This window comes from Oryctolagus cuniculus, chromosome 1 (assembly GCF_051225735.1).
Source record: "Oryctolagus cuniculus isolate XC-2025 breed Fujian yellow rabbit chromosome 1, ASM5122573v1, whole genome shotgun sequence".
NCBI classification, from domain to species: Eukaryota; Metazoa; Chordata; class Mammalia; order Lagomorpha; family Leporidae; genus Oryctolagus; species Oryctolagus cuniculus.
This window is the reverse complement of record NC_142867.1, coordinates 62,792,059-62,805,648: the sequence shown is the minus strand read 5'-3', so window position 1 is coordinate 62,805,648 and position 13,590 is coordinate 62,792,059. Positions and strand designations below refer to the sequence as shown.

At 43.2% G+C, this 13,590-nt stretch overlaps 1 protein-coding gene across 1 annotated transcript; it reads right to left on the bottom strand.

Annotated features, from left to right (window-relative positions):
* Nucleotides 1-8,243: 8,243 nt before the first annotated feature.
* LOC100344540 (olfactory receptor 52E8-like) lies at nt 8,244-9,902 on the bottom strand. Its single transcript, XM_089329702.1, has one exon. The coding sequence runs from the start codon at nt 9,261-9,263 to the stop codon at nt 8,244-8,246; it is 1,020 nt and encodes a 339-aa protein (XP_089185828.1). The 5' UTR covers nt 9,264-9,902.
* Between the last annotated feature and the right edge of the window lie 3,688 nt (nt 9,903-13,590).

Sequence of the window (13,590 nt, the reverse complement as noted above, 5' to 3'; positions counted from 1 at the left end):
GAGTCTTCATTAAATGTTGTTGGGAAAACAGGATTTCCACATGGGATGATGTGAAACAAGACCCTACCTCTTACCCTATAGAAAATGGATCAAAAATCTGAATGTAAGACCTGAAATAAGACTACTAGAAGAAAACACAGGTAATACTCCAAGACATTGTCATAGACAATGTTTTATAAGGCACAGACAATAAAAGCAAGAATATATAAAATTCAAACTAGGAAACTTCCACACGGGAAACAATCAGCAGTGAAGAGACAACTGACAAAATATATATACATATATATATGTGTGTGTGTGTGTGTGTGTGTGTGTGTATGTATATATTTGCAACCTATGCATTGGGCAAAGGATTAATATCAAGAATCTATAAGGAACTCATAGATTCAACAATAGAAAATCCAGTTAAAAAATAAGCTAAGGTTCTAAAAGATACGACCCAAAGAAAGAAAAGCACCCCCCCCCCCAAAAAAAAAAACCTTAAAAATATGCTCAGTATCACTGATTGTCAAATGCAGATAACTGAGGTATCATCCACCTCAGTTAGGATGGCTGTTGCCAAAAAGACAAAAAAGTAATAAATGTAAGCAAAGTAGTGGTTACTAGAGACTGGGAAGGGTAGAAGGATGGGAGAAGTTTTACAATTGGTACCAAAATGGAGTGAATGAAGGTCCTGGGTTCTGGTGTTCCACAAAACAGTAGGAAAACCATAATTTGTGGTAAAGAAAATGGACTTGTTAATTGGTCTGATTTGGTTTATGTTGTGTATATGTGTTGAAATACTGCATTATCTTCCTGTACGGGTATTTCATGTTAGTCCAAAATTTAAAATTAATTATAGAATTTTGTTTTTTGATTTTTAAATCAAGTTTTATTTTCATTTTATTTGAAAGAGAGACAGAGAGGTTCCGCCCGCTGGTTCATCCTTCAAATGCCTGCAACAGCCAGGGATGGGCCAGGCTGAAGCCAGGAGTCTGGAACCCAGTCCAAGTTTCCCGTGTGGGTAGCTGGAACCCAAGTATTTGAGCAATCATCTGCTGTTTCCCGTAGTGTGTATTAGCAGGAAACTGGAATGAAAGCGGAAGACTCAAACCAGGTGCTCTAATATAGAGTGTGGGTACCCGAAGTGACATCTTAACCACTGTGCCAAAAGCCCACCCCAAATTCTGATTTTAATATATACCTCCTTCCTCTTTTTTAAAGCTGTGCTGACATATATATAAAGTTTATAGTTTTGTCAATTTTTAGATATACAATTCAGTGGCATAAAGTCTATTAGCAATGTTGCATGTTCATCACTACAATTTCCAGGACTTTTTCATCATCTCACACAAAAATTCTGTACCCATAGAAACAAGAACTACTTATTTTCCTCTCCCTTTAGTCCCTGGTAACCTCTATTCTATAATTTATCTTTATGAATATGCCTATTCTGGGTATCACATAAACGGAATATGATATTTGTTATTTTGTGCCTGACTTATTTCACTCAGTATAGTATTTTAAAGGTTCATCCATGTTGTAGCACATTTGTCCCCCCTTAAAGGCTGAATAATATTCTATTGCATGTATATATTCCATTTTGTTAATACATTCATTTGTTGATGGACATCTGTGTTTCTTCTGTTTTGGCAATTGTCAGTATTGCTGCTGTGACTGTTAGTGCACAAATATCTATTGAATTATTGCTCCCATTTTGGGGGGGGCATATATATATATTTATATACAAGTTGAATTGCTGGAATATATAATTCTGTGTTTGACTTTTTGAATAACTACCAACTTTTCCACAGCAACTGCACAACTTTTCATTTCCACCAGCAATATTTAAAGGTTCTAGTTTCTCTACATCTTGCCAATACTTGTTGCTTTTCATATTTTTGATAATAACCACCCTAATGACTTTTGAGAGTTTCATCATAATGTGCTGAGATGTGGGTCTCTAAAGTTACCCAACTTAGAATTGTTTTGGTTTCTTTGATTTGTAGATTTTTAAACTTGGGAAATTTTTAGCCATTATTCAGATAATGACCTTTCCCTTCTTATGAGACTCATAATACAGCTGTCAGTCCACTTGGTGATGTCCCAGAGGTCCCTTAGGCTCTGTTCACTTTTCATTATTTTTTCTTTGTGTTCCTTAGACTTGATAGACTTGCTCTTACCTTCAGTTTTGCTGTTTCTTTTCTTGCCCAAATCTGCTTTGAGCCCCTCTTGTGAATTTTTCATTTCAATTATTTTTCTTTAGCTCCAGAATTTGGTTCTTTTTGAAAAGTTTATTTTTGTTTCTTGCTATTATATTGTCTTTATTTTCCCAATTTGCTTTACTTATTTGTCCATTTTTTTAAAGATTTATTTTATTTTATTTGAAAGACAGAATCACAGAGAGAGGTAGAGACAAGAGAGAGAGATCCTGGCCGGCACCGTGGCTCAATAGGCTAATCCTCCGCCTTGTGGCGCCAGCACACTGGGTGCTAGTCCCGGTCGGGGCACTGGATTCTGTCCCTGTCTCCTCTTCCAGGCCAGCTCTCTGCTGTGGCTCGGGAGTGCAGTGGAGGATGGCCCAAGTCCTTGGGCCCTGCACCCGTGTGGGAGACCAGGAGAAGCACCTGGCTCCTGGCTTTGGATCAGCGCAATGCGCCAGCTGCAGCGTGCCGGCCGCGGTGGCCATTGGAGGGTGAACCAACGGCAAAAGGAAGGCCTTTCTCTCTGTCTCTCTCTTTCTCACTGTCCACTCTGCCTGTCAAAAAAATTTTTTTTGCCACCTGGTTAAGCCACAGTACCCACATATTTGGTCAAGCATCAGTTTATAAGTGAAGATATTTTCAAAGTTGATAATAGTGTCTAAATTGGTGGAATTTGAGTAAAGCAGATCACCTTCCATAAGGTAGGTGACCTCATCTGATCAGTTGAATGCCCTAGTAGAAAAAAACTGAGTCCAATAAAGAAGAGGGATTTTATAACTTTAACTTTGGATTTAATTTCACTGCAAAGTGAAGTCTTTTCTGCGTTTCCAACCTGTTGGCCTGCTTTGCTGACTTTGGACTTACTGGCTCACATAATTGCATAAGCCAATAATTTAAAAATAAATCTCTTAAAATATACACTTTTGGTTAGTTCTGTTTCTCTGTAGAACTGCAGATTTTGGTACCAAGAGAGCTCTAGGAACAGAATATTAAGTATGAATTTTATGAATTGGTTCTGGGTTTTCTGGAATTAGTTCTGTGATTGATTAAAGGCAGTAATGATTGTTTCAAGTAGTAAAGAGAGCACTGGTATGATGTGATGTGTTAATAGAGATATACAAATATTACCTTTGGGTACTTGCAATCAAATGCTTTTAAGAATCGAGATTCTAGGTGACCACATATAGTCCTTGGAGCATTTTTTGTCTAACTATCCTGGGAAAAAATGAGGGAAAGAAAAGGATGAGCAAAGGGATTTGAATTCTCAGCTTGAGTGCTACAGCTTGAAGATTTTTGTCTTCCCTTTGTGTCTATGGCTGTAGAATTGAGACTGCTAAAAACTGAATGCAGAATCTTATCATACAAGGGGAAAATTAAATTCCCAACCCTGTAAGGTGTGTACTGTTGCAGCGAGAACGTTGATTGGGCATAAATGGGATCCTGAAAATTGGAGTGGGAATACATGGGATGATTCTGATGAAACTGGGGACATTGAACACCTAAATTTTTTTTTAAACATTTATTTATTTGAAAAACAGACTTACAGAGAGAGAATGAGACAGAATGAGTGAGGTCTTTCATCCACTAGTTCACTCTCCAAAGAAACACATCAGCCAGAACTGGGCTAATCTGAAGCCAGAGCCAGGAGCCTCTTCCAGGTAGCCCATGTGGGTGCAGGGACCCAAGTACTTGGGCCATCTTCTACTGTTTTTTCAGACGCATTAGCAGGGAGCTGGATCAGAAGTAGAGTAAGTGGGACTCAAACCAGTACCCATATAGATAGAATGACAATGTTGCAGGTGGTGGCTTTGCCTGCTATGCCACAGTGCTGGCCTTTGAATGCCTAAATTCGGATGAGTCCTCATTGTCAATACAAACAGCTGTTCTCTCATCTAAGAAGAATAACTTTGCTTTCATTCAAGAAAGTAATGGCACTCTGAGGTAATTGCTTTGTAAGACACTGCTGATTCCTTTTAGGACCCACCCCTACCACCCTTTGCTTCTATTTCTACAACTAGACTCAAGTTCTAACAGGCCCTAAATGTAAGGTACAAAGTGCAATCTATGGTGAGGTGTGCTACATTCCAAAAGAACATGATTTTTCCAATTTGGGAATATGTGAAGGAATGGGTAGTAATGGGATAATGGTGGAAGGAACGTAAAATTGCATCCTGCTGAATTCCTTGATGTGGGCTAACAAAACAGATTCTAGATATAATGTTGCAGTTTGGAGGATGAAAAAGTTCTAATAGATTGGTTTGTTGGTTCAGACATGGACCAATAGATTGGTTCGTTGGTTGAGACATGGACCAAAAGGTGGCAGATAATAAATGAAGTTGAAATGCCAGAACTACCTTGGTATATGAGAGTACTTTGGAATGTTTATGGAGAATATAATTAAGAGATGTTTATTTGGGGGGCCTGCCCTGTGGCTCAGCGTGTTAAAGCCCCAGCCTTCAGCCCTGGTGTCCCATGTGGGCACCGGTTTGAGTCCCTGCTGCTTCACTTCTGATCTAGCTCCTTGCTAGTGTGCCTGGGAAAGCAGCAGAGGATGGCCTAAGTGCTTGGGTCCCTGCACCCATGTGGGAGACCCCGAGGAAGCTTCTGGCTTCTGGCTCTTAGCTTTAGCCTGGCTCAGTCCTGGCTGTTGTGGCTATTTGGGGAATGAACCAGCAGATGGACGGTCTCTCTCTCTGTCTCTCCCCTCTCCATAACTCTGCCTTTCAGATAGATGAATAAATATTTTTTTAAGAGATGTTTATTTTGGTACAGAAAGTTGTTGAAATCTGTGCCTAAGTGCTGTACAGGAAGTGGTCCAAAGACATAGAGGGGTTGGAATTTTAGAGTGTTTATCATTTAAGAGCTCACCCTGAAGAGATCCAGAAGACACACTTTTCACCAGAACTGTGAGAAATAATGAGGAGAGTCCCCACATCCTTGAGAACCTCTAGGATTACTCTTTTGTGTAGCTGAAACTACAGTGGCAATTGCTGCCACTGAATGGGAAACTTGAGTTCAACAAGGGTAATCAGTCCTGGAGTGGATGGATAGTGCAGCTCTTAATTGCCAAGGCCCACATGGGCATGGTTACCATAACTGACAGCAGAAGCAAGACAGGAAACAGAATTACCTAATTTGCAAAGACCTGTGGTTTGGCTAGGTGATCATGGAGTTCCTTGAAGTGAAATAGTTGGGAAGTCTACTAAATCCTTGGTCTGTATATGCAGAAGAGTTTTAGGTCAAGTGAACAGAAGTCTCATTTAAATCATAAAAAGGGTAATGTCCTTCACTCAGTTCCCAGAGTTGAGCCAGTTTACAGATGCAGAATCCCTTAAATGAAGGGGAGACTAAGTCCCTTTGAGGAGGGATACCACTATACCCCAACAGATGTATACTGTTTGATCTCCATCCCATCCCAAAGTGACCTATAGCCTTTTATCAGGGTTTACTGTGGAGAAAAGGAAATGATCAAATCCTTTGAGGATTTCTGAACATAGGCTCTGAACTGACACCACTTCTGGGAAACTCAAGATTGTTACTGTGGTCCATCAGTCAGAGTAGCAGTTTATGGAAGTCAGCTGATCAATGGCATTTTAGCTAAGATCCATCTCCCAAGTGGGTTCAGTAGGCCCTAAGACCATTTTGTGCTTATTTTTCCAGTTCTCAAATATGTAATTGGAATAGACAGCAACCAACAGAACTCCCACATTGATTCTATGATCCATGGAGTGACAGTACTTAAGGTGGGAAAGGCAAAGTGGAAGCTACTATAACTGCCTCTACTTGGTAAAATGGTAAATCAAAGTTAATACTGCATTCCTAGAAGGATGATAGAGGTTAGTGCCACCATCATGGATGTGAAGTATGCAGGGGAGGTGATTCCCACTTAACTCACCTATTTGACGTGTGAAAAAAAAACCATGGTTCTTGGAGAATGACAATGGGCTATCAAGCTTAACCAGCTTGTGATCCCTACCAGCTGAGGTTTCGTTGCTTTAGCAAATGAACACATTCTCTGTTCACAGCTATTGATTTGCAAATGCTTTTTCCTTCAGACACTTAGGAACACCAGAGCAGTTTGCTTCAGCTGGCATGATCAACACTTGCCAGCTCTGTGTCTGAATTTAGTTCACAGGATTTTGATTAAAAAAATATATATATAACAGGGTGTCACACTGATCTGAGACACTGATGGCATTCTATTGGTTAGATCTTGTGAGTGAGAACTAGCAAGTATTCTAGAATTATTGGTAAGATACTTGTGTGCCAGAGTGGGAAATAAATTTCATTAAAATTCAGGGGCTTTCTATGTCAGTGAAATTTCTAGAGACCCAGTGGTATGAGATATATTGAGATATCCATTTTGAGATGAAGGATAAATTGTATCTAACTTCTGCAACCAAAAAAGAGACACAACATCTATGGCTCCTTTGGATTTCGGAAGCAATAAATCCCTCATTTCATGTGTCACTCTAGCTTACTGAGTGACCTGAAAAGTTGCTCATCTTGAGAGGGGTGCAGAACAAGAGAAGGCTGTGCCCTGGGTGCAGGCTACTGTATAGCCTGCGCTGCTACTTGGGCCTTGTGATCCAGCAGGTCCAGTGGTGCTCAAGTGTCAGTGACAGACAGATGCTGATTAGAGACTTTGGCAGGCCTCTATAGGTGGATTACAGCACGGACCCTTAGGATTTTGAAGCAACGCCTTGATGTCCTCTGCAGGTAACTACTCTTTTCTTGAGAAATACATTTTGGCTTGCGATGGGGCCTTTGTAGAGCCTGAACATTTAACTGTGGGCCACCAAATTACCATGCAGCTTGAGCTGCCCATCGTTAACTAGCTGTTAATTGAGCCACCGAAGCTGTGAAATTGGGCATGCTCAGCAGCACTTCATCATCCTATAGGAGTTTATAGACCAGATTGGGCTCAGTGAGGCCTTTAAGGCCAAGTAAGTTACATCTAGAAGTAACCCAATGCTCATCATCCCTGCTCCTGTTACACTGCCTTGTCCCTCCTAGCCGGCACCTATGGCCTAATGTGGAGTTTCCTATGATCAGTTGACATAGGAAGAAAAAGCTCAGGCTTGATGCACAAATGGTTCTGTGCAACGTGCAGGTACCACAGCCCCTTTCTGGAATATTCCCGAGTAGTACACCATTCTCTATGTGACAGGGAGCTTTGGAAGCAGGGTGTAACTTTTAGATAATGCACATTATTAGATGGCTTGGGAAGAATGATCTATCTATGGGTTTGATTTAGAAACAGGTCCAGATCCCAAGTCAGGCCTGTGTCTGGTCTTTGGGAAGACTTAAGCTCCAGGAAAGGACCTTGTTTGTGACTGAGGTTAGCTTGGAGGAATTCTGACCTGTGTATCTGGTTCAGTTCCAGCTCCCCAGGGTAGGGCCTCATCTGGTTTTTGGGTCATACTGGGATCTGAAGGAGGACCTGGTCTAGTTATCCATCAGACTGGGGTCCCCTAGGTGTGACCTGACTTGTTTGTGTGGACTTCACTGGACATGTCATATTTAGGATCTCAGGCCAGGGCCTTACTTGTTTTTGGAACTGGTTGGACCTAATCTAGAACCCAGTGTTGTGCCTGGATTAGACTGGAAGCTCAAGGCTGACCTGTACATTTGGTCAGATTGAAATTTATGTTAAGTCTTAGGCTGTATTTGGGAGAGACTAGGCCCCAGGGAAGGGCTTGTCCTGTTTATTTACTTCTGACTGGGTGTTGACAACAGGAGGTAGTCTGTGTGACTTGCTCTATATGACTCCTAGTGAAACTCCTTACATCCAAACATTAATTGAGATTTTCTCATGAATTAGAGGAAAGAAGACAGAGAAAATAAACTAGGAATGGATAAACAGGTAAAGCAATTTTATTATTGGGGTGAAAACAGGAAGAACATGGTAAGAATTCAACAAGCTGTAATTGAGCAACAATGGACCTGCTTTTGAGCACATAGTCCACTCAGGAAATCGCAGTGTTTTCCCAAGTCCTACTTGCTTATCTCTTGTTCTTAGGGGTTGCAGCTCTAACTTCTCAGGCTGATAAAATCCTTTCACCCTGGCAGTTTACTCTCCACTCGCATGTTCTGTAACCTCTTTGGCTTTTCCCCAACCTCCCGGGCCAATTCCTTTCTACTGAGCATCTTTTCCACATGTTGCCGGATCTCCCTAGTCCTCACCCCATAAATGACAGGATTCAAGGCCCCTGGAAGCAGCAAGTATATAGCACTGAGCAGATTCTGGACGTCCTGAGACACAGTCTTGGCCACCCGGAAGACAATAGACGTGGAAAGACCACAGAGGTAGATGGTGAGAATGACTAGTAAGTGGGAACCGCATGTGTGCAACGCCTTGGCTCGGGCTCCCCCAGAAGAGATCCGAAAGGCATCATAGATGATGCGAGTGTAGGAGGTCCCCAGCAGGACCAGATCAAAGGTCACGGTGACCAATCTCATAGCCAGCCCCAGGCGGTTGTTGAAGGTCAGGTCCCCACAAGCTATGCTCAGCAATGCAATGTACTCACAGGTGAAGTGCCGAATCACTGCTGTCCGGCAGAATTGAGCTCGTGCAGTTAGCACCACTAAGGGCACTGCCACTAGTAGGCTCCGTGTCAGGGCTAGAAGGGCCAATAGGCCCAGAAGGCGGGAGGTCATCAGGTCAGTATAGCGGAGTGGATGGCAGATGGCTACATAGCGGTCCAGCGCCATGGCCAGCAGAAGGTTGTAGTCCAGAAGGAGGGTGAAGTAGATGAAAAACATCTGGGCCAGGCAACCACGCAGGGATATAGGGTTGGCATAATGCACAAAACCCTCCATCATCTTAGGCATCACGGCTGTGGCAGCACAAATATTGACACTCAGGAGCGTAGCGATGAGCACATACATGGGCTGATGCAGGCTCCGCTGGGCCACCACTGTGTGGATGACCAGGGCATTGGCAGAGATGATGGTCACATAGAGGAGGGTAAGAGGTAGGACCAGGAGGGGCCGCCAGTCTCGTAATCCAGGGAAACCCACTAGGAAGAAGTTGGTATAGGAGATGTTGAAGGTGCTGGTATTTCCGTCCTCACCCATTAGCTTCGGCCCTGGCCTGGTCCCAGGAGTGGGGTTTGAGACTGTTAGAAGAAAATGGCCAATGGGGAAAAAAAAGCCTATTACTGTTTTAGGGCTTGAGAAGTTTGTGATGAAAAGCCAGTTCTTGTATGTGTGTCTGTTCCTCTGGGGCACAGATAGGGACTATGCCAGGGGTGAGGGGAGCTGTGGAGATGAACAGGACATTCTTTGTCCTCAGGGGCTCTTGCATTATGTATATGAAATAAAAAGTTACAAGATACTTGTGTATCTGTGATGTGCCAGGTATTTCACTGCTGGGTAAAAGATTGGGGCCGGAACTGCAGCTCACTAGGCTAATCCTCCAACTGTGGCGCTGGCACCCCGGGTTCTAGTCCCGGTTGGGGCACTGGTTCTGTCCCGGTTGCTCCTCTTCCAGTTCAGCTCTCTGCTGTGGCCTGGGAGTGCAGTGGAGGATGGCCCAAGTGCTTGGGCCCTGCACCTGCATGGGAGACAGGAGGAAGCACCTGGCTCCTGGCTTCGGATCGGCACAGGGCGCCAGTCGTAGTGACCATTTTGGGAGTGAACCAATGGAAGGAAGACCTTTCTGTCTGTCTATCTTTCTCTCTCACTGTCTAACTCTGCCTGTCAAAAAAAAAAAAAAAAAAAAAAAAAAAAAAAAAAAAAAGATTGGGGGAAAAAAGTAAGTAATGGCCAGAAGTAAAATAAGAAGTATTACTAAAGAAACTCTTGATTCAGAGGAAGAAAAGAAAGTGCATGAAAAATCTTTGATCCAACTAGCCTGGGAAGGATCAGGTGAGGCTTGCTGGATAGAGAGGAACAAGCCAGGGATGCTGGCCTCCCTTGTGTGCTTGGAGCCCAGTGCTGAGCACAGAGGAAAGGTCCTGAGGAAGACGTCTGGTCTCCCTGGACCACACACAACAGCCTGCAGAGGCTGCTCCCTTCCTATGCGCCTCTATACGGACTTAGGAGCTCCCTGCCCGGTCTCACCCTCAGTGTCAAGGGTGATGACCTTGCTTTCCTTTTGGAATGAAAGTTGCATGAAGGCAGGGAACAGCACACTTTGGGTGTGCTCACTGGAGTTCCAGGCAGAGAGGCACCCTGATACCCAGGATACGCTCCAGCATTACGTGTTGTGTAGGTGAATGAGGGATAGGAAGAAGATGGGAGGAGGCTAAGCATTGAATTGGGCTCTACGAACAGTAACTTCAAAGCTTTGGTCAGATTTTTGTATAACTGAGTAGATAGGAAAAGATCTGTGGTTCATTAATGGGCCCACATCTTATTCAGATTCTTAGCACTATTTGATGGTGGGTGTGATGTTAAAAAGAACACTGTTACACATAAAAATAGCTAACACTTAATTGGCTAGTGACTATGGCAGGAAATGTTCTAAATGCTTTCATATATTATTTTTTCCCTTCTTAATTTTTAATTGATGGAGAAACTTAGGTACAAAGAGGTTCAGTCTAGTTCAAAGTCACACAACTAATAAACAGCAGAGTGGTACATAAATCCAAGCTGTCACTCAGGAGTGTGTTAACAACTTCAGCTTGTCCAACTCAACCTGGTTTGCCTGGGGCTTTCTGGGTTTTGACACTGAAATTTTTTCTTCCCTTTTCTAGGTTTGGATGTATTGCCTTTGAAAATCAGTTGGTGTGGGTTTGACTATAGTCACTCTAAATAAAAAGAGTAATGAAGAATTAAGAAGCACATCTGCACTTCACACTGCAGGGAGAATGCAAAAGGAAGCAGATTTGGAATTCTAGTGTCCAACCTGGAACATCTTTTTGGAAATCCCAGAGCATTGTTTTAGACAGCATAACTCAGATTTTGGGACGTGAACTACTATAGGGGGTGGATGAGAGTCAGATAGCCATTATGGGAGGTGGTGAAAATCCTTACAGTGGAGACCTGCAGGAGAATTTTATGGAGGAGGGTGGAATTGAGAAGTGAGTGAGGTCAGAGGTGAGCCCTAACAGAGAAAAGGAGTTAGGAGGGAAATGCAACCTAGAGGAGCAGCAGTCAAGAATATGTCAAGAAATTCCGTACTTATCTTTCCCAATATGCCAGAGAGTGTTGTCCTTAAGCGGGAGAAAATTGATACAGGTTTCCCATGAACCTCTTAATGGCCACAAGGTTGGTCTGTTTGTATCACTCAAACTGTAATTTCCTCTCCTGTTTGAGTCGTGATTCCTCAGGTAGACTCCTTAAAGAGCTCCTGTGACAGAAAATAAAGGAAATGTAGAATTACAACCTTCTAAAGAAAGGACACAAAGCTGGAAAAGACAGGTATACTGGGGAAATCAGTTGACTGGCTGATGACGATCTGAAGAGACATGAAGGGAGGCTTCTAGGGTCAAATCAATCAGACGTAAGACCCAATTGGAAGTGCAAAGAGACAGAGGAATCAAATAATAATGAATAATTTCAAGTCCTTTCTCTCTTTTTTTTCTGTTTAAAGCTATGAGGGCTGCATCAGAGATATTAAAACCTGAGAAAGGATGAACAGGGTTGAAGCAATAGAAGATACAATTAGTGGAGTGCATTTGGAGGTTTTGAGGATTGGTAAGTGGAGATATGTCCAGGCAACAACTGAACATAAGGACGGAGATGTCAGAAGAAGGATTAAGGCCGGAATGAAAATGTAGGGAGGGGCCAGTGTTGTGGCATAGTGGGCTAGGCCTCCACCTGCTGCACAGGCATTCCACATAGGTGCCAGTTCCTGTTCTGGCCGCTTCTCTTCCAATCCAGCTCTCTGCTATGGCCTGGAAAAGCAGTGGAAGATGGCAAGATGGCCCAAGGGCTTGGGCCCCTGCACCTGCGTGGGAGACCCGGAGGAGAGTCCTGGCTCCTGGGCTCAGATCAGCTCAGTCCGGCCATTGAGGCCATTTGGGGAATGAGTGAGTGGATGGAAGACCTCTGTCTTTCCCTCTCTCTGTCTGTAGTTCTACCTTTTGAAATAAATAAATACATCTTTTTAAAAAAGAAAATGTAGGGATTATAATTTTGAAGAAAGCACGAACAGAATCATAAGAAGCAGGCAGAGTAACAGATGTCAGTGAGGAAGCTAGAGGTGGAATGAAGACCAGAAGAAAACGGAGTTCTGGAAACCAGAGAAGAGGTTTGTAGCTCTGGAAGCTTCAAGGTAAAGGAATTTACAGAGAAGTAGAGGTGAAAGACCAAGACAGTCAAACTACCCTAAAAGGTTTAACATTCATTCTGTGTAGCACGAAAAGTGGGGCTGACAGAACTGAGATGAAGATTCCAAACATCATTTGCTTTCTGTAGAAAGAGGACTAGTTCCTCCTCTGTCAAAATCAAAGCCGTAGACAAGGACCCCTTCAGTTTTCCCCTGCTCCCACAAACTGTTTGGCTACTGTGTTCACCTTTCTGCCTTCAGCTCCCAGTGAAATAGATGTCTCTCCTTGCTTCTGTCCTCAGGCTATCTCCCACTTCTCTCTTCCCCCTCAGCTTGTGAAAATGTTCAAGCCTCTGTCACTGGAGAGAATAAACTCTCCCTGAACTTCCTGCAACCCTCTAGGTCCCAATCTTTCTCCTCACCTATGAAGGCACGCCCTTGGCATGTCTTTATCATGCTGTAATCGCTGGTTTGCTTATGTATCTCCCCATCAGACAGCAGGGGTTGCTAGTGAGGAGACCCCGCCTCACTCATCTCCCCCCCAGTGCCCAGCACAGAGCCTTCTGCAGAATTAAGTGCTCAGAAAATGAATCCACAGGTGGATGTCTTTAAACATTCTCAACTGAACTTAGAGCAGCCCTTTAGGCTGAGTGAATTCCTAACCCCATCAAGGCTCAGAGATTTAAAGTGATGAGCTTACTCTCGTCTAGCAAGAGCCAAGCCTCAAATCTAGATCTTCTAGGACTCCTTCTATTCTCCCCATATTCCACACACAAGGCAGGCTTAAAGCATTCATCATCTCAGCGGTAATATTAAGAGCGTTTATTGAGTAGTTACTACACGCCAGATGTGGTTCCAAGTGTTTTCCGTGTAGTATCTCTTTAATACTTACAGCAACCTTAAAAGACAAATATTAATTAACTCAAGTTAATAGATGAGGGCAGAGAGGTTTAGAGAGCTAATGCTCTTAAAATGTTGTAGGTATTTAGCAAGAGAGCTGAAATATCAGCTTAGATTTGTCAGCAGCAAAAGGTAGAGCTCATTTCCAATCTCGGGTTTCTTGCCTCCAAATCCCCCATAAATCTCTTGTCGCCTCACCGTGCAGCCTGTGCTGATCTCCAGTGAGATCACAGCCTGATGTGACTTCGGTTTTGCCCCTGAAGAGGTAAGGCCTGAGGCCAGTGCCCA

Bases quoted from the DNA above. Each gene is read 5' to 3' on its own strand.
- LOC100344540 (XM_089329702.1), bottom strand. From the start codon at position 9,263: ATGGGTGAGGACGGAAATACCAGCACCTTCAACATCTCCTATACCAAC.